This window comes from Oncorhynchus mykiss, chromosome 4 (assembly GCF_013265735.2).
Source record: "Oncorhynchus mykiss isolate Arlee chromosome 4, USDA_OmykA_1.1, whole genome shotgun sequence".
NCBI classification, from domain to species: Eukaryota; Metazoa; Chordata; class Actinopteri; order Salmoniformes; family Salmonidae; genus Oncorhynchus; species Oncorhynchus mykiss.
The window spans coordinates 29,655,599-29,682,721 of NC_048568.1; the positions used below are offsets into that span (position 1 = coordinate 29,655,599).

Sequence of the window (27,123 nt, forward strand, 5' to 3'; positions counted from 1 at the left end):
TCCATAAGATAATATGTCAGTTAACATGACCTTTATGAATTATGAAGACTTTATGTGCGTTATTTTTAAATTACCAAAATTCACAAAAAGTGATGTTAGTTGATGAAGATTATGGCATAGAACAAAATGCATAAGATCTCCTAAGCCTGTGTGTACCACAGACCTTATTTTCAGCGTTTATCCAAAAACTCTATACATTTTCCCATAGGCTTTGTTCAACGGACCATGGCAGAGTTAGTGTCTACAAATAGTCAACATTGCTCTCTATAGGTACCTGGTAAGTTATGTCACAAGCATATATCATAAGATATCATAAGGTTAAAACTACATTAGATTCCTTTTTCTCATTGGTTTATTTATACTGGTAAACATCAAACAGAAACAACAGTTAAATCAAGAGCCGACTTCTCATATACTGTTTTTTGGCTTTCGTTTCCTCTTCACCGACAAGTCAATTTACAACGATTCTTAGCCTGACATGACAAACAATGTTTTAATAATTGTAAAAAACATGAAAATGGACCACACATCCTTTATCACTCTAGTCATCATGTCTTTGTTTGAAGTATCATATCAGCTGTGACAATAATCCTATGTGTAATTATGTGATAAAATGTACTGATTCAAACAAGAGGGCAGTATTAAGCTCAATCGATGCCGCCGGGTAACGTGAATGCTGCATTGTACTGCGTGTCTGGTGCAGCTTGATGAAAAATATCCAGCTCTGTCACCAGACTAAATGGCACCATATTCCCTATATAGTGCATTACTTTTGACCAGAGTGCACTATAGGGAATAGGGTGCTATGTCACACACAGCCTGGTTACATTCTGTTCTACACTTCTGTCTGGGGTGTTCTGCACATTCGCAATCCCTCCAAATGCCACCGAGTTAATTAAGACATGTCTTCAACCGTCTGGAAAACTGATGACAAGAAATATGTCCATTCATAGTCTACACAGTGATTGTAATCACTTTACATTACAGGCAATGTTATAACAAGTATAATCGTCCATCCCTTTCTCTACCTCTCTCTCTAAATAATGCTAGACTTCCATCTGCATTCAAAACCATGCGAACACTTACGGGTGTATCGCATAACATGTTACACAACTCAACAATTTTGTACATGAAGTTGCTTTATACATTTTTTGGTGCCTTCAGTTTTATCCAAAGTCAATATAAAGATGACTTTGAGAAGATATTTGCTTTAAGGTCGATAATCAAATGTTAAACATTTGTCCTTTAAAACCCTGTTTGGCCTCCTTGTCTTCAGAAATACAAGAGGAATCTGTGGGTCTTGCAGACTAAAGACTGCAGTAACAGTCTGAACAAGGTATAAAGTCACTGTCTGCTCCACCACAGGCCACAAATCCAATCCAAGAAAACAAAAACCCTATAAACCTGTAAAATCCTGATCATAGAGTGCTTTCGAGAAGCCACTCGGATCCGTACAGCTTGTCTCTGCTTCTGTGTATGTTTGCCATTGCACTTTCCAACTGGGGCAGTTCTCCACTCGTGGACAGACTGTGTTTGGAGCGCAAACCCCTACCAGGCTTTGGCTGCTGCTGCTGTACCAGGCTGAAGTAGCAGCACTCCTTGTACGAGTCCATGTTCAGAGAGTGCCGCCTGTTCACCCTCACGCCCCCTGCTGGCACTGTCATGTAATGGTGGGAGGACCCTCCAGGGGGGCTTGGCCCTCTAGCGACCTTTGTCCATTTTGTGGAAACGGCGGAAACAACCATTTTAGCTTCCGCTGAGTTATTCCGGTTTGTGTTCTCTAACTCCACATCTGTCTGGCAGTCGGGAATGGATGGCTTGGTGGATGTGGTGGTGGTCAGGACTGGGGATCGCTGCTGCTTGAACAGCTCAGGGGGAGGAATGCCCACCCTCAGATACTCATCCACCTTCTCTGGTTTCTCCAGACAGAGAATCTGCTTGGACAGAGACTTGGACATGGACTTGGGGACGCCGCAGCCCTGGAGCTGACCATCACTGCTCAGAGACCGGATCTCACCCATTTCCAAAGCCTTATGAAAGAGAGAGGTTTTATTGATCCCCCAGGGAGAAATGACCTCATCAGCTGTATAATAACAACAGTACAGAGACAGTAGTAACAAAGAAAAGAGCAATACTCAATACTCCTACCTTATCCTCATCGCCTTGGTTACAGACTCGGTACCTCACTATGAGGAAGACGATGAAGGATAAGACGGACGCCACGATGATCCCTCCGATGATGACCACGATGGTCCCTCCCAGGAACTGGGACTGCATGAAGTGGCAGCGGAGGTACTGGGGATCGGTGGTGAAGCGGATGCACCCCACCACCCGCGTGGCGGTCAGGGAGGTCACCAGGTCGTCGTAGATGGCCAGCACACACAGGTCGTACTGTGTACCGGCAGCCAGGTTGTTCACCAGGATACTCTTACTGCTCGGAGGGATCATTCTGAAAACAGAGAGAGAGAGAGAGTGGAATGAAAGAGTTGAGAGCATACTAGGGCAATTGCAGACCAATTATAAATCATATTGCAAGAAGTGTTCAGAGATGAGAGAATGTTATGTCTCAGATTGTAACAGAATCACAATGAAAAGTTGAATTGCTAATGTGTTGTGAAAGGGGTGGAAGATAAAAAAAGAATACTTCATTGTCCTAGTTGTGGAAATGGAGATTCATCTTTTATTTTTACCCAAGCCCTTGAGACACAAAAACACCCAGTGAGAAGTCGGAAGCATGAAAGATGAACGATTGTCTGCACACCCATTTCTCAGAAGAGACCGTCACAATAGGTCCAATGGCTCAGTTGTTGGGCCATGGCGCTGTATGCTTGAAAGACCAAAACTGTGTGTTATTCATTCACAAATGGACCTCATAAACACAACGTATGTAAAGTATGTGTAGACCAGGCCTGTTCAATGTCCGTCCTGGAGGGCCAAAACACTTCTGTTTTTCATCATCTCCTTCTAATAAGGAACTGGTTCAGACCTAGAAAACCAGGTGAGCTCAATTAACTACCAGGTAGAAACAAAAACCAGAATGTTTCAGCCCTCCAGGACTGGAGTTTACCAGCCCTGACATAGACTGTAAGTCACTTTGGATAAAAGTGTGTGTTAAATGGTCATATTGTGTCATGAATATAAGCTTCAAATATGGAGTGAAAGGGTTGCCAGATGAAAGAGCCTTGTGTAGACTGATTTCTCAGAAGAGGCCTGAAAGATCTTCTAAGGCTTTGTGTAACATGCTGCTGTCTCTTTCATCTCGGCTTTGCCCTACAGCTCAGTGCTGACATTTTGTTTTCATGCTGTTGATGAGGTATTTCCATTGGTGTACATGTTGTGTGTACTTTATACACACTGTTACCTAGGTGACTTTGTAAGTCACTGAATAAGAATGTCAGTAAATGAATTACTTTTCACAATTAGAGAAATAGCTAATCATTAATGAGAATGTGCACATTTGACATTCATTTTAAACAACATAATAGTCACTCAACACCAATCAGGAACTACTACAAAAGACCATTGTGCCTGGTTCTTGTTAGTTCTCATTCGGGCCTGGCTCTGAGAGTTGAAATGAGGCATCAATATCAATCATCAAGGACTCCAAAAACAGTCCCTATATACAGCAGCAGTGCGTGGGTAAAATCACTGGGGAAGCCAAGCCAGGAAAATAGCTATATTACAACCTACTGTACTGTATGTGTTGTGATAATTGTGTTGTTTGCTCTATAACCTGTTAGTTCATATCCCTTGCCACCGTGATATATAGGTCTAAGGCCGAGACAATAAGAAGACACAGTGGCAGAATAAATTCAACCACATCTTTGTTTCATCACAAAACCGGAGAGCAAACAAACAGTTACATGACCTACTACAGTATGGTCAAGCAAGTTAATGTTTCTGACATTTTCACCACTAAACAACTATTGATTTAGAACCACAGAGAGTTTGCAATGAAACAGGAGCTGCCTCCACTATTCCAGCACCATTTCAACTTCAAGATTTCAACATGATCTAATCACCTATAGACCTTAAACCTATAATTTTGCAGAATCCACATAACCTGAATATGACAATGTATGAATTTACAGTGCATTCGGAAAGTATTCAGACCCCTTGACTTTATCCACATTTTGTTACGTTACAGCCTTCTTCTAAAAGGGATTAAATGACAAAAATCCTCATCAATCTATACACAATACCCCATAATGACAAAGCTAAAAATGTAATTGATTAGACATGATTTGGAAAGGCGCACACCTGTCTATATAAGGTCCCACAGTTGACAGTGCATGGCAAAGCAAAAACCAAGCTATGAGGTCGAAGGAATTGTCTGAAGAGCTCCGAGACAGGATTGTGTCGAGGCACAGATCTGGGGAAGGGTACCAAAAAATGTCTGCAGCATTGAAGGTCCCCAAGAACACAGTGGCCTCCATCATTCTTAAATAGAAGTAGTTAGGAACCACAAAGACTCTTCCTAGAGCTGGCCGCCTGGCAAACTGAGCAATCTGTGGAGCAGGGCCTTGGTCAGGGAGGTGACCAAGAACCCGATGGTCACTCTGACAGAGCTCCAAAGTTTCTCTGTGGAGATGGGAGAACCTTCCAGAAGGACAACCATCTCTGCAGCACTTCACAAATCAGGCCTTTATGGTGGAGTGGCCAGATGGAAGCCACTCCTCAGTAAAAGGCACATGACAGCCTGCTTGGAGTTTGCCAAAAGGCACATGAAGGACTCTCAGACCATGAGAAACAAGATTCTCTGGACTGATGAAACCAAGATTGAACTCCTTGGCCTGAATGCCAAGCGTCACATCTGGAGGAAACCTGGCACCATCCCTAAGACACTATGAGATGCAACAATTCAAGTTTTTTCTGTTAATGTCATTTGGCTCGTGATTGGTGTGAAGCCAAATCCAAACTGGCTTCCCTTTACACTTTTTTTTGTTGGTGCGCCAGGACCATTCACAGTTGAGCTCACTTAGTTTAGCTGATTGGCTACTATTTTATTTTAAAAATTATCAAGGGAAGTCAAATGTTCGCTGGCTTCATTTGCATTCAATGCTATGGGTGGCAACAATGTCATATTATTTTTGACCAGACAGCATCAGATAGATGGCCTACACATACTGAGACAGAGGGACGCTGTTTCACTCGCTCCGATGGTTTCTCCTGTGAGATACATTCAGCCTCTTGCGAATTGAAGGAAAATTATGAAACACAGAGGGACGGAAGATAAATTAACTTTTTTTCTGCCTATAGAAGCCAAGGCTCACCTGTAAACCAGAGAGTCATCGTAGGTTCCGTTGTATTGGATCTGGAACATTCGGATGCCCGGTATACTTCTTTGGAAGCTGAACCTGACCAGGGCCGAGGTAGACGTGGCCTCAGCAATCACCACCTTCTTCTCCTGGCTCGTCTTTGTGTTTCCCAGTGGAACCACTCCTCCGCCTTCCCCACCACCACCCATCCTCGTTACCGTGGCAATATCAGAAGAACCTGGGTCCTGTTCCTTCTCCACAGTACTGTTGGTGATGTGTGGGAGTTTGGCGATCACCAGGTCAACAGTTTGTTGGGACTCCCCGGCCGGGTTGGAGGCAACACAGATGAAGGAGCCTGATGGAGAGATAGAGAACATTTATTTGCTTTTCTGTTTCCTTTCAAATGAAGGGGGAAGCTAAATGTAACAAGAGAACAGAGTTCATCAAAGAATAATTTTTATTTGGATTAAATGGTCTAAAAAACCGGCCTCAGGGGTTGTTAAAACCCGAAGCATACAAACAGAAACCCTCAACATAATCACCATAACAGACATTTCAATGACACGCACCTGAGTCCTTCACAGTGCTGATAAGAATGTCCAGGGTCCCATCACTGTGCACCGCAGCCCGGGAGGAGTTGGACATGAGCCGGCCGTCTGGGGCGATCCAGTGGATGATGGGGTCTGGGTCGCCCCTGGCCTTACAGCGCAGAGCTACACTCTGACCCTCCAACGCTCGCAGCTCCTAGATGGTGTTAGGGTAAACGATATTACTTACTGTGATAATTAGAGTGATCGCGACAAAAGCAGTTATCATGATTTGCAATAGCACGATAATCAATGTTAGGCAATCATTGCAATAAAAGTGGTTATCTTGGAAAGGGAGGACTATCAATATTTTATTATTGACCATGTTATAAAACAAAAGGTGTGTTCAGTGACACGCTTGATAATGCATCTTTTGTCAGTTATCATGATACTGTTATCACTGGGTTATCGCGATACTATTTACCAATGATGTGTTGTGACTGTATCATCTCAGCCTTACCTGGGAGTGTCTGGTGATAAGAGGGGGCTCACAGAGGAACTCTTCTTCAGACACGGTCCAGAAGTATCGCCCAGCCAGGTGCTGCGGAGCCGCACATGTCTCCAGATCATCCTCCCTCCTCAGCCTCCTCAGCCACAGCAGCTCACAGTTACACCTCAGTGGGTTCCCCCCAAAACTCAACGCAAATGACGTCGGACCCAAGCTCCCTGATGTGGCCAAGACGCCGGCCCGTTGGAACACTGGGTCTGGCGGAAGCTTCTGGAGCTTGTTGGATGTGACGTCAAGGCGTTTGAGCTTCTGCAGGCCAGAGAAGGTTCCCTCAGGAATGTAACTAAGCATGTTGTGGTCCAAGCCCAGGGTGTGGAGGCTGGTCATTCTCTGGATGGCCACCCAGGGGGCGCTTTCTAAGTTGTTGTAGGACAGATCTAACTCCTCTAGAGCTGTGAGATCATTGAAGGCCCCGATGTGGATATGAATCAGTTGATTGTTGTTGAGAATGAGATGTTGGAGCTTGGACATCCCACTGAAGGTGTCGTTGGTGAGCCTCGTCAGACGGTTGCTGTCCAGATGCAAGGCTCTGAGGTTCTCCAGATCTTTAAAGGCGTGAGGCGAGATGGAGCCAATGGTGTTCCGAGACAACGTCATGTCTTGCAGTTTGGTCATGTTGGCGAAGTCCCGTCGTTTGATGCTCGTAACGAAGTTGTCGCCCAGACGCATCTCCACGGTGTGACGGTCGATGTCGGGCGGGACGAAGAGGAGGCCCTTCTTGTCACAGAGGGTTGCTAGGTTGGGGTTAAGCATCTGGCAGATACAGCGTTTTGGGCACACCTGGACCTTGTGGGCTTTTACAGCCATGCCAAGTACCATCAGGTAAACTAACAGGGTCTCCATCAGGATTTGCAGTTAGGCTAACACACCTGGACAGATAAGAAAGAGAAAGCATTTTAATATCCTACATGTTGAATGGAGATAACCCCAAGACACTGATCTAAGGTAATTTCCCCCCAAATAGGAGAGAGAAAGTATTTTAATAACATGCAATTGGATGAAGTTGCACCAGACTGATCCAAGGTCCTTTTTATCCACTGACAGGATGGGAGCATACGCCGAAGTAGAGACTGGAGAGAAAATATTTTTTTGTTTATTTGGATACAGCTACTCTTCCTGGAACCTGGGGTACAATCAAATCACAAAACAAAGCCATCATATACACCCACACAAAAATAATGAAGTAGAAACAAGAGAGAGAATTTGATATGTTTATTTGGATTTCCATTAGTTACTTTTTCCAGAGCTACTCCAAAGATACTTCTAACTAACCCAAGACAGACCAGAGCCTGTGGTTTCCAATGGGAACAAATTAATCAGTGGGCAGAACAAGCAAGGAGATGGGCAGAGTCAAGCATGAGCTAGTGAGATCCTATTGTCATGTTCCAGCATTTATTTGCATATTTCCATTAGGGAACGCCTACTCTGTGAAATGCACGTGTGCAGTAACTCAATTCCCTCTTGCACTCCTGAACAACGCAATTTTTAAAAACTTTGGCAAAGGGTAAAGTCTACAAAGCAGGGTCTGCTTTGTTCGTTATAGATTCTCGTTTTGGAAACAGAAAAAAACTGTATGGAGATCGAATGTTTCATTGATGAGAAAATTAGCAGAATGTCGACCAAAATCCATCTTGCTCCATCTTCTCACAATCTTCTCACAATGCCTGCCACTGGGCTTCCTCTCATCACCATATTTGGTAGTGAGTGGAAACGCCAACCGGATGCTTCACATATATACATCTGGTAAAATATCTGGCTTTTCGTTCTATCTGTGGCTACTCTTCCTGGGGTTCGGACAAAACAGAACAAAACAATCATACAACAGGTGTCACACCCTGATCTGTTTCACCTGTCTTTGTGATTGTCTCCACCCCCCTCCAGGTGTCACCCATCTTCCCCATTGTCCCGTGTGTATTTATACTGGTGTTCTCTGTTTGTCTGTTGCCAGTTCAACTTGTTTGTCAAGTCAACCAACGTTTTTGTATCAGCTCCTGCTTTTCCCCAGTCTCTCTTTTCTCATCCTCCTGGTTTTGACCATTGCCTGTCCTGAGCCTGCCCACCCAACCACTCTGCCTGCCCCTGACTCTGAGCCTGCCTACCATCCTGTACCTTTACCCCGTCTCTGGATTAACGACCTCTGCCTGACCTGAGCCTGCCTGCCATCCTGTACCCCTGTTACTGTAATAAATATTGTTACTTCGACACGGTCTGCATCTGGGTCTTACCTTATCCTGATAGTACGAACTGGCCATGACTAACCCAGCAGACCGGGCCAGCTGCACGACGCCATCTCCTCCCAAGGAGCCACCGTCGGGAGGCATGAGAAACTGCTTCGTGGCCTTATGGAGGGGGTCCAAACGTTGGCTCAACGCCATGACCGGGCATTGAACAGTTTGCTGGAGCAATTCCACGGGCTGTCTGGGAGGCAGCCTACCACGGTGGTAACTCCACAGCCCCTCAGTAACCCAGCTGCTAGCAACAACATCTCATCAGCCACTCCACCTTCTCGGGAGTCCCGTTTAACCCCCTCGGAACACTTCAATGGAGGGTCGAGCACCTGTCTGAGTTTCTAGCTCAGTGTGCCCATATTTTTGAGCTTCAGCCCTCCTCCTTCCCCTCGGATCGTTCCAGTCATCACACTGATGTCCGGGAGGGGTCTCACGTGGGCTACTGCTGTATGGAAACAGCAGCCGGCAATATGCGTTAGTCTGGAGCGTTTTGTGGGAGAGGTGAAGAAGGTTTTTTACGCCCTGTTCTCCGGGAGAGAAGCTGCCCGCGAGCTAATCCAGCATCGGCAAGACTCTTGCAGTGTGGCTGACTATGCAGTGAATTTCCACACATTGGAAGCGGAGACTGGTTAGAACGAGGAAGCACTGTTCGATATGTTACAGCACGGCGTCTCGGAGGAGGTCAAGGACGAGCTTGCTGCTCGGGAGTTACCTACGGATCTCGATTCCCTCATTGCTTTGATCATATGAATCGATGGGCGATTATGGGAACGACGGAGGGAGAGGAAATTCGACTTTGCTCTCACGTCCAGGGATTCCACCTTGCCTCCAAGTCGTCATGGAAGTTCCCGATGATCCCGTTGCCGAGAGAACCCGAGGCCTCCCGACTTTCCCTGAGAGTCGAAGGAGATGGCTGAATCACCGCTTCCCGAGCCTATGCAACTACGTAGAGCTGGGCTATTGCCAGCGGAACGGCAATACAGGATCAACACAAAGAGTTGTGGCTGGAAGGTGCGGAACTGGCTGGAAGGGGCGGAACACCCATTCATCGTATGGACCGACCACAAAAATCTGGAGTATCTCCTCACCGTTAAACGCCTCAACTCCAGGCAAGCTAGATGGGCCCTGCTGTTCACATGGTTCAACTTCTCCCTCTCATATCGGCCGGGATCCAAGAATGTCAAGCCGGATGCACTGTCTCGCTGTAATAGCCCCACGGCTATTACTCCTGGTGCCTGAGACCATCCTTCCCACCTCGTGCCTGGCAACGACACTCAGCTGGGGTATAGGGAAACAGGTCCGGAAGGCACAGCATTCCCCGCCGAACCCCGCGGTCCTGGAGTGGGCTCACTCCTCTAGACTGGCCTGCCACCCGGGGTCCCACCAGACCCTGGCATTTGTGCGACAACGCTTTGATGGCCCACCATAGTCCCTGATGTCTCCGCATTCGTCGCCGCTTGCACAGTGTGTGCTCAGAACAAGACTCCTCAGCAAGTTCCGGCTGGCATTCTGCAATCTCTGCCTGTTCCTCACCGTTCCTGGTCCCACATATCCCTGGATTTCGTAATGGGTCTCTCCCCGTTTGAGGGCAACACTGTCATCCTGACTGTGGTCGGCCAGTTTTCCAAGGCCACCCACTTCATTCCTCTCCCCAGACTACCCTTGGCAAAGGAGACGGCCCAGCTCATGGTGCAGCACCTCTTCTGGATCCATAGACTGCCCAGTCCTGGAACACCTTCTCAGCAGCAGGAGTCCAGCTTACATGCCCAGCCAAGCCCTAGGTGAGCGCTGTCAATGGCGCAGCCACCAAACTAAAGTCTCTCACAAATCTCCAGTAGCAATGAGCAAAACCCCAAAAACACTGGACTTGCTTGACTGTGCTGGGCCGCAGCCAGTTGATCACCGATTCTACCTTTTGGGAGTTCATCCGTACACAGTCCTGAGACGATGTACCCCAGGAAGGAGATCTGAGGAATGGAAAATTCAGACTTTTAGGCCTTCACGAACAAGTGGTAAGATAGGAGTCTTTGAAGAACCTGGGGAACATGTTGGATGTGTTCAACCATGGACCTGTAGAAGATGAGGATGTCATCCAGGTACACAAACATGAACTGGTGAAGGAAGTTGTGCAGCACGTCATTTACCAGGGCCTGGAGCATTTGTAAGTCCAAACGGCATGACACGGTACTCATAATGTCCATTTGGGGCGTTGAACACTGTCTTCCGCTCGTCTCCCTGTCTGATGCGCACCAGATTGCATGCCTTCCGTAAATCCAATTTTGAGAAAACTGTAGCTCCCTGGAGTCTCTCAAAGGCTGACAACATAAGAGGAAGAGGGTAACGGTTCTTCATGGTAATGTTATTTAAACCCTAGTAATCAATACAGGGACGTAATCCCCCATCCCCCTTTCCAACAAAGAAAAAACCCGCTCCTGCAGGTGAAGTGGAAGGCCGAATAAAACCAGCCGCCAGCGCCTCCTTAAAACCTCTCTAGGGTACGTGCTGTCCCACCTGGCAAACATCCAGTGAGATTGCAGAGCGCCAAATTCAAATACAGAAATGCTTATTATAAAAATTCAGAAAACAAAACATATTTTACATAGGTTTAAAGATTAACTTCTTGTTAAACCAACCACAGTGTCAGATTTATAAAATGCTTTTCGGCGAAAGCATACCTAGCCCAGAACATAGCCCAGTTGACAAATTATTACAAACAGTAACCAGCCAAGCAGAAGCGTTACAAAACTGAGAAATAGAGATCAAATTCATCCCTTACCTTTGATGATCTTCATATGGTGGCAATCAGAAGACATTCATTTACTCAATAAATGTTCCTTTTGTTCGCTGAAGTCTCTTTATATCCAAAAACCTTTTGTTAGCGTGTTTTCTTCAGTAATCCACAGGCTCAAACGTCAAAATTGTCAAAACAATCAGACAAAAAAATCCAAATTGTATCCGTAAAGTTCATAGAAACATGTCAAACAATGTTTATATTGAATCCTCAGGTTGTTTTTTAGCCTAAATGATCTATAAAATTTCAAACCGGACAATAATGTTGTCAATATATAAGGTACACAAGAAATGCACACTCTCGGGATTGCGCATGAAAAAGCTCTGTGACACGTCAGGGTCCACTCATTCAGACTGGTCTTACTCCCTCATTTATAAGAATACAAGCCTGAAATGATTTCTAAAGACTGTTGATATATAGTGGAAGGCATAGGAACTGCAAATGGAGTCCTAAGTCAATGGATACTGTAATGGCATTGAATAGAAAACTACAAAACCAAAAAAATAAATACGTCTGAATTGATTTTTCTCAGGTTTTCGCCTGCTAAATCAGTTCTGTTATACTCACAGACACTATTTTAACCGTTCTGGAAACTTTAGAGTGGTTTCTATCCAAATCTACCAGTTATATGCAAATAATATCTTCTGGGCCCGAGTAGCAGGCTGTTTAATTTGGGCATGCTTTTCATCCAAAATTCCGAATAATGCCCCCTACCCTAGAGAAGTTAACATAATTGTTCATGACAGCGGTCTCTGGACCTGAGAGAGAACACAGCCCTCCTCTCGGAGGAGTGGTGCCGGGCAGGAGGTTGATGGCACAATCGTAGAACCTGTGAGGAGACAGTTCACTGGCCCTTCATTTTCAGAAGACCTGACCCATATCCCAGTAATCCCGAGGAACGCGGTTGGCCGGAAGCAAGGTGCGTAATGTGTCGGGAGATGGAGACTGTATCTGACTCGCAAGTATTCTCCTGTCTACTGACGAGTCATCCCGTTTCCCGTCAGCTCGGGACAGGAGGCACAGATATGTCCAGACTGTCCACAGTAAAGACAACGTTGCTCGTTAATCCTGTGCCTTCTCTCCAGACCGGAAAGTCTTGTGCGTCCCAATTGCATTGGCTCCTCTGAAGGATATGAAGGAGAACCAGAGCCGAATTGAGAACTCTAACAGGGTACAGGCCAAGCAAACTCAGCATAAGGCAGTGGAACAAACTAAAAATCGACTCCTTTAGCGGAACCCGAAATACTGGAAACAACTGGGAACCCTTCCTCTCATGACGACGTTCCCGAAGCCGGTTGTCAATCCGGCTGGCCAGAACGATAAGCTCCCCCAGAGTGTCAGGGTTGTCCAGGGAAGCCAGTTCATCCTTGAGAACCTCACTGAGTCCGTTCAGAAAGGCTGAACCGCTCTCAGTGGCGGGTGTCCGAAAGTCAATGGCCTAATCAGCTATGCTGCCCTGCCGAAGCACAATGAGTCTTTGAGCAGTGTTCCTGCCACTGATGGTGTGATCAAAAACCCTCTTCATCTCCTGGGTGAAGCTTTGCCAATTAAAACAAATGTCTGATTGCTGCTCCCATATGGCCGTGGACCAGGCCAGAGCCCGTCCTGAGAGCAAGGAGATGAGGTATGCCACTCTGGAACGCTCTGTGGGAAACGTTGAAGGCCAGCGAGCATTGGAGCAGGAACCCACGACACCTCCCAGGATGCCCCTCATATCGCTCCGGTGCCGGGAGATGAGTCTCCCAAGGGGATGCTGAGCTGGTAGGGAGTGGAGGGTTAGGAACAGCCACAGATACAGCAGCCGTGTGCTCCCATCTGTCCTGTCTGCAGAGCGGACAAAAGAGTTCTTAAATCATCCGACAATGTCTGCAGCTGATCCTCATGGCGACCAATCACAATTCCATGGTGGGTGAGAGCCGACCTTAAATTGTGGAGTTCTGAATGTTCCTCGGACAACTGAGAAATCTCTGCTGGGTCCATTGTAGGCTTAGGTCTACTGTAACAATAATACTAGTACAAACTCGAACCCAGGCGCAGAGAAACATAGCAAGCAGAGATAAGGGTAAATCCCTAACTTTTACCCAGAGTCTTAACAGAAACAAGGCAACCGCACAAGAGCACACTAATAAAACATGAGACCTAAGCAAAGATACAGGTCAAGATACAGGCCAACTGAGGAAACTAAATAACAAGGAAACCAGGTGAACAGAGAAAGTAATTAAACACAGGTGAATCCAATAAGTTATAATTAGGGTAACCTGGAAACTAGAAAACAGGGTAAGGGTGCCCTCCAGGGATAACCTAAGGAAACAACAATCAAATAACAGAGAAACTGTGACACTTGGTCGTTCCAAACTTCTTCCATTTAAGAATGATGGAGGCCACTGTGTTCTTTGGGACCTTCAATGCTGCAGAAATGGTTTGGTAGGCACAGACCCTTCTGTGCCTCGACACAATCCTGTCTCTGAGCTCTATTGACAATTTCTTCGACCTCATGGCTTGGTTTGTGTTTTGACATGCACTGTCAACTGTGGGACCTTATATAGACAGGTGTGCTCCTTTCCAAATCATGTCAAATCAATTGAATTTACCACAGGTGGACTCCAATCAAGCTGTAGAAACATTTCCAGAATGATCAATGGAAACAGGATGGACCTGAGCTCAATTTCGAGTCTCGTAGCCAGTGGGGATTTTATTATGTAAATCTAAAAATTAAAAATAAATCTGGAATGCATGTCAGTAAAGCCACAACACAACACTAAACAATACATGAATTGCACTATGGCCTACATAAACCTATCCCAACAGCAGAGTCCCAACAGCAGTCCCAACACCTTACCACTGCTACATCTGACTATCAGCGGAGCCTTGTCGGGCAGTGAAACAGTTCATTCAGCCTCATTTACTGCCTCTTAAAAAGCATAACTGATATGGCTGACTTGCTTTAACAAATGTGATGTCTGCTGACAATTTAGATGTACAAACTATAGCATAAGGGGATGACAAGCGGATAAGAGACAATCCGTAATCGTGATTAAGACATTAATGAGCGAGCTAGGACGGATGTAGTCAATGTAACTATTTGTTCAGCACTTTTGAAATGTACAGCGACAGAATTCAGAACATGGGCCTTTTTACAGTGTTCTCCCTGTACACCAAGTCAGAACTGTAGGATAAATAAAGGGGAATATAAGCAGACAATGAAACCTCTTACAATATTCAATGATTACATTTCTCAAAAACAGGTTATAGGCTAGATGTGCACCACCAAGTCAGAACAGTAGGCGAAATTAAGAGGTGAAAATAGACCAAATTATTAGGATGAGGCACATGGGCTACTAACAGCTTACTTCACAACATACACTTAGTATTACTTTCTTAGCTACTGTATACATATCTCCCTGGCATATTACATAATTTATGCAGCAGCATACAAGACATTTTTGGACTCACCTTGTTGTGCTGTGCTCACTTTAACAAGAAGGTGGTGTGGTGGTCCTTCGTGGGCAGATTTGGTCATCGAACACAGTAATATAATTGTAGAGAGAGCAGAGCACACACTGTCTCCCTGATCTGACATTCCAATGAACACCGCTGCTATGACTACAATACATCTAATTCCCTTAGAGAACAGGTTTATGACCCTGTTTTATAGATATTTTTACCACTACTGAGTACAACAGTTATAGAAATGTGTTGACTCCCTGTCCTGTGTTGACTGCTCTGGTGGCTGGTGCTGGTGAAAGGGGAGTAGTAGCCCTAGCAGAGAGGTCCGAAAGTAAAGTCAATAACAAAAGGACTATTGTGTAATTGTTAAATGGACAAGTTATGACTCCTTAAGCATGGCAAATGATCCTGACTCAAAGTGGTTGTGTGTATATAAGGGTTTGCGTGTGTGTGTGTGTTTGTGTATGTGATAGAGATATAGTGAGTTAGTATGCGTGTCTGAGTGTGTGTTTATGTGTGTGTGTGTGCCAACCAGCCTTCTGCTGTGCATGGCACGGCCTCTGGATGTGCAATGAGGCGGGGCGGACCTGCTACTTTCCGACTCAAATGGCACTGGAGACGTGATATTGATTCACCCCGTAGAGATTAGGCTTTTTTCACCTGTGAAAACTCAGCCAAACATGAAGAGAATGGTTACAACAGTAATCCCTGCTAAATTTGTTTTGTAAGGAAAAAGGGACAACCCCATTGCCGAGACATGGGGAGCAGCAGGAAATCCATGTCGGAGCCTGTCTACCTAATTTTGCCTTTAAAACTTCTTAGGGATAGTCCCTTTTTTTCAATTTTCGCCTAAAATGACATACTAACTGCCTAACTAATTGCCTGTAACTCAGACCCTGAAGCAAGGATATGCATATTCTTGGTACCATTTGAAAGGAAACACTATAACACAATAGATCTGGTAGAAGAAAATACAAAGAAAAAAACAACAATTTTTTTTCTACCACCATCTTTGAAATGCAGGAGAAAGGTCCCGGTTCTAGCCATCACTCTGGTTGTAATTATGATGGTGTCCACAAGATGGCAGCAGTGTATGTGCAGCCGGATAACTTGAAGCATGAGCGAACTACATTAAATTTAGTGTGAAGTCACACAGGTACATTTGGGCAAATTGTAAAGGAGACATTGGCATTCATATTAAATTTTTCTGCAAAAATATCGTCAAATCTGTATACTTGGACTTTGATTTAGCTTTTCCAGTATTAGTATCCCTATTATAAGTTCAACATTTGCAATACAACCAGTTTTCATAACTTCATAACTGAATATTCGTATCATTTTTGTCCAAAAGGAAAAGGCATGCTGTCGCAAAAGGTTAGCACCTACATTTTGCGACAGACACGGATATTCCCATCGAGCCCAGCTCATTGGCTATCTAGCTAGCTTTGTTTAACCCCGATTAGTGCTTATTTGACAAAGATACAGTCGATAAAATGAAGACCACCCGCGTCATCGGCGTGCCATGAAGGCGTCGCTCTCTGACCAAATATGGTGTCCTATAGGATATACTACACTCCTAATGATATAGTGAAGTCTCATTATGTTCTAGGATCTCTGAGGAATACATACGAACGCGATTTGACTGGTTGAAACACCATTTAGAGTTAGATTTTCACAGATTCCTTTCTTTGCAAATTGAACGAGTGGAAATATAAAATCGATCGTGCTATATGGACCTTTTTAGGATATGAAATAGGATTTAATCTAACAAAACGACACTTCATGTTATCTCTGGGACCCTTTGGATGATAAATCAGAGCAAGATTTCAGAATGTAAGTACACATTTCAACTTCAGAGGTGAATTTATCAAACCTATCGCGTTGAAAAAAGTGTTTGTTGTTAGGAGCTCTCCTCAAACAATAGCATGGCATTTTTTCGCAGGAATAGCTACTGTAAATTGGACAGTGCAGTTATATTAACAAGAATTTAAGCTTTCAGCCAATAAAGGACACTTGTATGTACCGACATTTGTTGTTTCTCTAAAATCTGTGATGGTGACAAAAGTCGCTGCATAATTTACAACTGTCCCGTTGACGGGACGCCGATCCTTTACGTTGGGGTTTCTACACAGCAATTTGCATAGCAAGCCACACTCATCACCTAAATGAACATTGATAATCAATCAATTATTGAATTAATAATCTACTCAATCTTAGAATTTTAACCCTTAGAAAACATAGAGAACATACAGTACACACACACACACACACACACACACACACACACACACACATGATCACTACTTGTCTTTGTGAGAGGTATTGATGTGTCGAAAGCACAGAAAACACACAGCTCAGACACCCATACCTACCCCACAAGACATGTCACCAGGGGTCTCTTCACAGTCCCCAAGTCAGAGCAATGACTACATGGAACTCTCTTCCACATCAAGTAACTCAATCGAGCAGTAAAACCAGATTTAAAAAACACCTCATGGCACAACACAGACTGTGAAGAGACACACAAACACGCACGCATACGCACACACCCTCTAACACATGTTCCTAATTGAAAGCAGTTTGCTAGACAACCTCCAGCTAAACAGATACACTCAGAGGCAGCAGCAGCATACCATTGTTTAGATAGAGGATATCTACTGTATGCTTTCCCTGGGGCAATGATCGCCCATAAAAAAGCCTTATGCAGCATCATACACATGCATGCATACACACACACACACACACACACACTTCCTTCTGCAGCAGGCCCAGTCAGGTCACGAGGGATCTGTTTTCAGATGGTCTAACATATGCTGGGGCTCATGTAGAGAAAGCTACTGCATCATCACACTCTGCTGCTAGGCTGGGGGAGAGAGAGGGGGAGAGAAAGAGAGAGGGGGGGCGAGAAAGAGAGAGGGGGGAGAGAGAGAGAGACTTACACAAGATACTAACCTCAACATTAAAACCTTCAGTCAAGATCTGACCTGAATTGACGATTACTACTAAGGACTATCAAGAAAAAACTTCTAACAAACCAAAATCTGCAGAAGAAATACAGCAGAACATGGAAATACCATCCAACACAAAACTGAGTGAGTAATATTCAGTCTGAAGCTACTTCTGAAGCCAAAAAGTAAAATACAATAATCTCTAGGTTATTTTGTTATATAAAGCTAAGGTAATAAGTATACTAAGCTACCAAGTTCAACCAAGCTAATTGAAGAGACCTGACAGCACCTTCAAAATGCACTGAAGTGTGAAGTCAGATGTGTGAAAACTCTTGAGCCCAACAATGGCAGGAGAGTTTCACCGCCCAAATGCAGAGGTTTGAGGAGAACATAAGCAACTTAATTTTCCACACAGACCATCCCCTGGCATGGCACAGTGCTATAAGAGCACACTACCCCTATGTCAAGAGAGAGGGTTTTGGCCCAGGATGGAAACTATGAACACTAGACATTGAGGAAATTGAAACAACCTCTGTCAACGTGTACAAGTCTGTGACAGTAATGGTGCAGGGCATCTTCATACATTTCCAGCAGGAATTTTACGGGATCAAAGAGAGAGCACAGCAGGAAAAGCTCTCTGTGACAACTCCCCCATCCTGAGTGAATCTGATCTCTTCAAACTGTCCTGCAGACGAGGATAGTCCCCCCCCCCCCCCCCAGCACTGAACACACCCAGGACCCACAACTGCACTGCTCCTCCATCCTTGAGAGGGATACATTCACAGAGCTGAAGAGAGACATGGTGGAGCTCAGAGAGCTAGTTCACACAATCCAGACAGAAAAAGCCTACAAAACAGGCAAGCACAACAACACCCCCCAAACAAGACCCGAAGGGCAGAAGGTGGAGATGGACGGCTGTCTGAGAGAGCTGGTTGCTCTACGGACTGAGGTGAGAGAACTTAAGAGGTACACATGGCACTGAAGGACGAGGTCAGAAAGCTGAGGTGTGACAGAGAGCAGAACAGCCCACCACAGACCCGGACCACAACCTCAACACAACAATGGGACAGACAACAAGGACCCACCAACCCAACAGACACCACTCCCCCTAACAGCCCTCCTGTCAGCTCCCCCATAGCTCTCCTGACAACCCCCCCCCCCCCCCCTCCCCCCCACCCCACATTCACTGAGGACACACAAAAGCCAGAGATTGTGCTCCTCATTGCCTCAAAGAGAATAAACTTTTTCCCAAACACAAAGTGGCTAAACTCTGGTGCCTAAACACTAGGCGTGCCCTGTAGCTGTTGTCAGAGGACAGACTAGGGTCCCCAGCCACATCATAACTCACACGGGCACAAATAACCTAAGGGCCCAGCAGGAAAAGGTGTCAACAGCACTCAAGGGAGTGATTGAAAAAGCTTATTCCACTATCTCCAACGCACAAGTGGTTATCTCCACCTTGCTTGAAAAAATAAAGGAGAGCAGCACTCTCTCGGAGCTCAGATGCAAAAATGTAATGACCAACATTTTCGACAGACAAGCTGTCTTCGTCAGGGTATATCTCCACCCTGCTACCACAAAAATAATTTCACCCTGCCACCATACAACAGGTGAATACAAGCATTTTATGAGACTGTGCCTCAAAACCTAATGTATACCTGGCCCACCACTCCACCATTGACTTGAATAGCCTTTATGACCAGGTCCATCTCTACAAGGCAGCAATCCCAACTTTTGCCAGGACGTCACCTTCAACCGTAGCCCCAGCACCTCACACAGGAGCAACAGAGCAACGGACACCCCTCCCACACCAGCGAGACACCCTCCCAGAACTGCAAGAACCCCCGAAGGACCTGCAACGAGAGAATCCATGCCAAGAGGACCAACACCCAAACCACAGTATAACCAGCCACACCCCAAGCAAACCCTGGCCACACCCAATATAGCCCCCCCATATCAGAACTATGCCTCTTCTGCCCATCCCATGCCCCCACCCCTGCAGCAAGAACCTCAACATGACAGCAGGGCATATGCCCAGGCCGTGAGCAGAGCAACACGCCCAACCCCCACTATCAGCGCCACAGGTAACTTTCACAAAGCTGTGAATGATCTGAGCGACAAGGATAGAAGGGCCTTCAATGTCATCAAAAGGAACATAAATTTAACATACCAATTAGGATCTGGCAAAAAATACTTGAATCAATTATAGAACCCATTGCCCTTTATAGTTGTGAGGTCTGTGGTCCACTCACATACCAAGAATTCACAAAATGGGACAAACACCAAATTGAGACTCTGCATGCAGAATTCTGCAAAATATCATTTGTGTACAACGTAAAACACCAAATAATGCATACAAAGCAGAATTAGGCCGATACCCGCTAATTATCAAAATCCAGAAAATAGCCTTTAAATTCTACAATTACCTAAAAGGAAGCGATTCCCAAACCTTCCATAACAAAGCGATCACCTACAGTGAAAATAACCTGGAGAAAAGCCCCCTAAGCAAGCTGGTCCTGGGGCTCTGTTCAGAAACACAATCAGACCCCACAGAGCCCCAGGACAGCAATACAATTAGACCCAACCAAATCATGAGAAAACAAAAATATTATTATTTGACACATTGGAAAGAATTTACAAAAATGCATAGCCTTGCTATTGAGAAAGGCAGCTGAAGGCAGACCTGGAACTCAAGAGAAGACAGGCTATATGCACACTGCCCACAAAATGAGGTGGAAACTGGGCTGCACTTCCTAACCTGCCAAATGTAAAACCCTATTAGAGACACATATTTGCCTCAGATTACACAGATACACAAAGAATTTGAAAATAAATAAAATATTTATAAACTCCCATATCTATTGGGTGAAATACCACAGTGTGCCATCACAGCAGCAAGATTTGTGACCTGTTGCCACAAGAAAAGGGCAACCAGTGAAGAACAAACAGCATTATAAATACAACCTATATTTATGTTTATTTGTTTTCCCTTTTGTATATTCCACAAGGAGAAACAGATTAAGGCCATGGTAGCATTCCAAATATCCTTATGCTGATATAAACACTTTCCGATTTGTTGACCTGGAGGGAATTGTTCAACACATTAGATAGTTTGATTAAAAACATTCCTTAATTAAACTGTCAGGTTGGGTTTAAATGGTTTAAGTAGGTCAGACCTGAACACATCATCCTGCGCGTGTGCCTGAATGCGTGCGAGTGAGTGAGTGAGTGAGTGAGTGAGTGAGTGAGTTAGTGAGAGTGAGAGAGAGAGAGTGAGTGAGAGTGTATGTGTGCCTACGGGTTTGTGAAACAGAGACTGTGTGTTTGTTGAAATAGCAATTTATATCAGTGTGTCTGCCAACCTTAATGCCAACGCGATTAAGGTTGGCAGCTCTTAGGTGACATTCTTGATACCATGGCAACACCTAAACAACACTTTGGGCTGGCATGTATTGAAAGGTTCATTCTCAGACAACCCAATACTGCATAGAGACAGTACTATTTTATTGACCTTTTGGATTCCAATGCTACTATTGCAGAGAGGTATACTACGATTGAAGCTAGATCTACTCAGAGTTTTCTAAAGTTAGTCAGCTTCAGTTAGCTTCACATTCCAGCTCAGGCTTTAATCATACTACAACAGTGGATATTGCTTGTCCGCCTAACGCTAACTATAGCAGTCTTGTAACTGCGTGTGCAGGTCGCACATAAATAGTCTAAATCAACTCTTCATTGAAACAAGCGAGTCAGTGCCACATTTTTTGTATTTGTGCCGAAATCAAAATGAGAGAAGTTGTCTTGCAAATTCAGCAACTAGGTGTGAAATAGGCTTTTTGAAGTGTCGTCTTCATTTTATTACTTATCGTTAATGCCATCTTTGGTGTGCGGATCAATGCACCAGCACCTTTTTCCCTCACTCCTATCAATACAACATTGTATTAAGGCACAAACAAGTTTTACTGTGTGTGAAGTTTCAAATACATTCCCACTTGATAAATGTCTAATGTGATAGGTATTCCTCAAATGAAGAGGATGATAATGCAATCTTTGCCAGATGGAGGGGGATCTGATTTCATTGGTACTCAAACAAGGGGCCAGGACTCCGGTCTGGAAGCACGCTTTGACTGCACCCACAGTATTGTTTTGGTATTGCAGTTTATCTGAATCACAGCAGAGAAAGACAATTCCCATTGAAGGCCCCATAAAGAAGTAAAATTTGAACATTCCTAATAAGACACTTTAGTCATCACCTTTGTACACAAAACCTGCATTGAATTATTCAAATTATTGTCGCTGAGGCCAATTTTTTCCCTCATCCCTCACAACTGAAGATATTAACATTTTATATTCATGCTCTGATGTCATGACCCCAGCTAGCCAGGGTATGTTCCGGTTGGCTTGTTTAGCTGTCCGCGTGCTCTGTCAGAGTCCCGGGGCATGTTTGCTAGAGTGCAGGCGGAGTAATCCCAGTAAGAAAGATGGCAGCAACCACGAAACAGCATATGCGAAGGTGAGTAGATTACATTGACAACAAAGGTCAGGCATCTTGGAGGCAGCCTCTAGTTGTTATTATACCTCACTACCCTCAACTCACAGCTCAGCCACTTCATTCAGGATAAATGGAGTTAGCCCTGTGTTAGCCTACCCGGGAGCAGGTTAGTTCTGAAGGATTCATTGCCATAGAAATGTACCTGGCTAAAAGGTGAGCCACTTCCGTGGTACCGGTTATCCAGGGTTGAACTCAGAGTTGACCAAAGTTACCTCAATAACTCCATAAACCATGTGCGTAGTATAGGGCTCTGGTCCTGTTCATAGATAACTTCTTTGGGACTGGGGGGCAGTTTTGAGTAGCTTGGATTAATAAGGTGCCCAGAGTAAACTGCCTGCTACTCAGTCCCAGTTGCTAATATATGCATATTATTGGTAGATTTGGATGGAAAACACTCTGAAGTTTCTAAAAGTGTTTGAATGATGTCTGTGAGTATAACAGAACTCATATGACAGGCAAAAACCTGAGAAAAATATCCAACCAGGAAATGGGAAATCTGAGGTTTGTAGTTTTTCAAGTCATTGCATATCAAATATTCAGTGTCTATGGGGTCATATTGCACTTCCTACGGCTTCCACTAGATCTCAACAGTCGTTAGAACCTTGTTTGAGACTTCTACTGTGAAGGAGGGGGGAATGAGAGCTGATTGAGTCAGGGGTCTGCCAGAGTGGCATGAGCTGATCACGCACACTCACGTGAGAGTTAGCTGCGTTCCATTGCATTTCTAAAGACAAAGGAATTCTCCGGTTGAATCATTATTGAAGATTTATGATAAAAACATCCTAAAGATTGATTCTATACTTCGTTTGACATGTTTCTACGAACTATAATATTACTTTTTGTCTGAACTTTCGCCTGGACTTGCCCGCACCTGGTGAGTTTGGATTGTGTACTAAACGCGTGAAAAGGAGGTATTTGGACATAAATTATGGACTTTTCGAACAAAACAAACATTTGTTGTGGAACTGGGATTCATTGGAGTGCATTCTGATGAAGATCATCAAAGGTAAGTGAATATTTATAATGCTATTTCTGACTTCTGTTGACTCCACAACATGGCGGGTATCTGCATGGCTTGTTTTTGTGTCTGAGCGCCGTACTCAGATTATTGCATGGTTTGCTTTTTCCGTAAAGTTTTTGGGAAATCTGACACAGCGGTTGCATTAAGGAGAAGTGGATCTAAAATTCCATGCATAACACTTGTATCTTTTAGCAATGTTTATTATGAGTATTTCTGTAAATTAATGTGGCTCTGCAAAATCCCCGGATGTTTTGGAACTACTGAACATAACACGCCAATGTAAACTGAAATTTTTGGATATAAATATGAACTTTATTGAACAAAACATACATGTATTGTGTAACATGAAGTCCTATGAGTGTCATCTGATGAAGATCATCAAAGGTTAGTGATTCATTTTATCTCTATTTCTGCTTTTTGTGACTCCTCTCTTTGGCTGGAAAAATGGCTGTGTTTTTCTGTGACTATGTACTGACCTAACGTAATCGTTTGATGTGTTTTTGTCGTCAAGCATTTTTGAAATCGGACACTGTGGCTGGATTTACAACAAGTTTATCTTTAAAATGGTGTAAAATACTTGTATGTTTGAGGAATTTTAATTATGGGATTTCTGTTGTTTTGAATTTGGCGCCCTGCAATTTCACTGGCTGTTGGCGAGGTGGGACACCCACATATCCCAGAGAGGATAACTGCTGGTGTTTTGTTTGCCATTGAGGTTACACTTTATTGATTTCTGAATGATGAAGGAAAAAGTTAATTACATTTAGGATAGCTGAATGAATGGGGTGACTGAATCAAACTGATCTTATAGGTCTTTCTATCACACACACACACACACACACACACACACACACACACACACACACACACACACACACACACACACGCACACCGTCAGACACGGAGGCATAAAATAATGCTTCATACCTTCCATTTTCTTCCCACTGATATAAGATATGTAACCTGGCTGAAGTTAGCTTAACCCTGGATGTAATGAGCTGCCAGCTACGTTCTCTAGTGGATGAGATCCCAAAGGGCTGTGAGGTCTGGGGTGTTGCTGGTTCAGTTTCACCATGGAGAAGGGCATCTTAGCATGCTGACTGAACAGGCCCCGCTGTATCAATAGAACTGCCTTCAGAGCTGAAATGTTCATTGAGGTGTGAGCCATCCTTTTCCCTTTGACCTGAAGATTCAAAAATGCATCTGTTTTTTTTTAGAGAGAGAATGGTTTATTTCTCCAGGCAAATACATCCAATCCTATGGGCCGAATAATCAATAGGCCAACTGTTTCCTTTCCTATTGAATATGTTGTGCTTTCAGCAAGCTACTGTGGCGTAGGAAATGTAAGTTTGGTCGATGTGCTCATTCTGCTTAAGCCCAAGCCACAGCTCTTTTTATGGGTTGGTGGTGGAAGGAACTATACTACTTTCTATGCACATCTCTCACTTTTTAGACTACGAATCACGTTTGTGAAAGACATAAATAAGCATTGTCTTTAATGGGAAGGCTATGTGGTGATTAATATTGTTAATGTGTGATATTGAATATAGAAAGTGATCAAAGAAGAAGTTGTAGCCTTTCTGGCAGTCAGCAAAAGAATATCAGTGAAATGAGGCATTCATGGGATATGGTGTGCTAGTCACAATTGTGCCTCTCAGGCTCCCATGAATAATAAGATAGATGATAACCAACACAGACACAAAAATAAGAAACACCTTTATAACTCATTAGGGTCACATATTCATATATCAGAGACCTGTATCAACATAAATATGTTTGACTAACCTATACCTTGTCCAGTCCTTAATTAATTTGGCTGCTCTAGTCAATCCGGGCTAATTTATTATATGCTATATAACAACATAACAAGTGAATGACAAATGCCTCATTTGCATTTTAGTAAGGGACGTGTATGGCATTAATTAAGCGTGGGCATATTTTCTTTCTTAGCACTGCAAGTTATCTTGGTTGGACTGATAAGAACTAATATCATGCCGAGCACGAGCGCAGTCATTTCATATCTTAATTCAATCTGATGTGATCCACCATGCATCTGTAAGTGGACAAAACGATAATGGGTACATTACATGATTCTCAATTTCACCTAGAAAAATAAAATAAAAACCTCAACATGCAAGCAAGGGGGTTCTATAAATACACATTTAATCTGACCGCGCCTTTCTCATCATATGATGGGAATTTTTGACCTTGCAGTGTTATAGTGTTATGGAGCTCCCGAGTGCCGCAGCGGTCTAAGGCTCTGCATCTCAGTGCAAGAGGCGTCCTACAGTCCCTGGTTCGAATCCAGGCTGTATCACATCCGGCCGTGATTGGGAGTACCATAGGGCGGCGCACAATTGGCACAGCGTCGTCTGGGTAGGCCGTCATTGTAAATAATAATTAGTTCTTAACTGACTTGCCTAGTTAAATAAATAAAAAAAAGCTTTTCAACTATACTATTTAGGAGATTACTCACGTTTTCATATAGCCTACTCCGGCGTGAGAGAGGCAATTAGGATGGGAGCCTCATTGCACTAAAAACCGTACCGCTGCTCCCCATGCAATTTCCTCAAATGCGATTCCCCCAAAGAGTTCAACAGCAATGTGATGCAGATGCTAACGTTTAATGTATGGTAGGCTATAAAATATAGGTAAAAGTTTACCTTGAAGACGGAACATCAGTTATGTTCGATCTAGGGTAGTACCGCGTACATTCTTCAACAAATGCTGTTATGAACGCCAATGCATTTTGACAAAATTCTGTGCAATGTAAATGGGGGTTCCTTGACTCAGGACCCCAAAAATGTGCGCTGGATCCTACAATAGTCTGTGACAATGGCCTTCGAAACCGCCGATGCCCTTCAAGAAATCCATGACCAGCATACAAAGCAACATTCCAACGCGTTCCTTCCCTGGTTGATCTTCGTGGAAAATGCTCACTGGAAGTTGCCTATCTAAAAAAAAACTGCAGGTGAATAGGGTCCCGCTATCGCTTTGAGGGTGCAGCTTTGCAGCTTTCCAGCTTCAACACAGTGGCTTGACTCTGCGCATTCCACCAGCATGCACCGTTTAGCAGAGAAAACGCCTTTGAAGAGACAGGCAGCTATCTATTCGGCGCTGTCTACTGACGGCGGGTGCTGAATTCGGATCGCGTTACAGCAGCCAAATGTTTGCATCGCTTTTTGTCGGCAGGTCCGCGCATGATATGCTGGCTCAACGCGACCTAATTCAGACGGACACCCCGCCAGACCCAATGTGTAATCCGGTCTGGACGTCACAGATGTCGTTGACTACTGTCAACCTTTCCCCGCCACCGAGCCAGCTCCATTTCGCGGGTGGCTAGAGGTGCTGTGCTTGGAATGGTAATAGAGGGTGCCCCCAGCACTAGGGGCCATTTGTGCATTTATCCAGACAGATGCAGTGCTTCCCAGCACAATCTTAAAACTGTAGTTTACTGCTTCATTAATTTAGTCAGAACTCAACTGCACATCTGACAATGCAGTATCCCTATAGCATGCAAATATATATATATATATATATATATATATATATATATATATATATATAAATAAAAATGAATTACCATCTTATTTATCATCACAAATAATTATGAGCTCACCACATTTATGAGCAAGCACTAAGCCAATTAAGCTCAATGATTTGATGCAGTGAGACATACACACACACACAATCTAATTGGTTCATAATAACAATAGATCTGCTGCAGCTCTGCAAACAAATAAAGCACACAAATAACAGCAACTGTAGCCTAGGCACCTGTGGATA

At 44.2% G+C, this 27,123-nt stretch overlaps 1 protein-coding gene across 2 annotated transcripts; it reads right to left on the reverse strand.

Annotated features, from left to right (window-relative positions):
* Positions 1-334: 334 nt before the first annotated feature.
* Positions 335-26,674, reverse strand: LOC110522457 (leucine-rich repeat and fibronectin type-III domain-containing protein 5). Of its 2 annotated transcripts, XM_021600873.2 has the most exons (6): positions 26,001-26,674; positions 6,306-7,222; positions 5,828-6,002; positions 5,274-5,613; positions 2,149-2,449; positions 335-2,030 (listed from the first exon to the last, which is right to left on the reverse strand). In XM_021600873.2, the coding sequence occupies exons 2-6, from the start codon at positions 7,194-7,196 to the stop codon at positions 1,419-1,421; spliced, it is 2,319 nt and encodes a 772-aa protein (XP_021456548.2). In that variant the 5' UTR covers positions 7,197-7,222; positions 26,001-26,674; the 3' UTR covers positions 335-1,418. The 2 variants fall into 2 exon arrangements, with proteins under 2 accessions (XP_021456548.2, XP_036831969.1); XM_036976074.1 differs by lacking the exon at positions 26,001-26,674 and having other exon boundaries at positions 6,306-8,257.
* Between the last annotated feature and the right edge of the window lie 449 nt (positions 26,675-27,123).

Coding starts and splice junctions, on each gene's coding strand:
- LOC110522457 (XM_021600873.2), bottom strand. CDS start 7,196: ATGGAGACCCTGTTAGTTTACCTGATGGTACTTGGCATGGCTGTAAAA. Junction 5,614..5,827: donor CAGCACTGTGAAGGACTCAG/GTGCGTGTCATT, acceptor TCTCTCCATCAG/GCTCCTTCATCTGTGTTGCC. Junction 2,450..5,273: donor GATGACTCTCTGGTTTACAG/GTGAGCCTTGGC, acceptor CTCTGTTTTCAG/AATGATCCCTCCGAGCAGTA.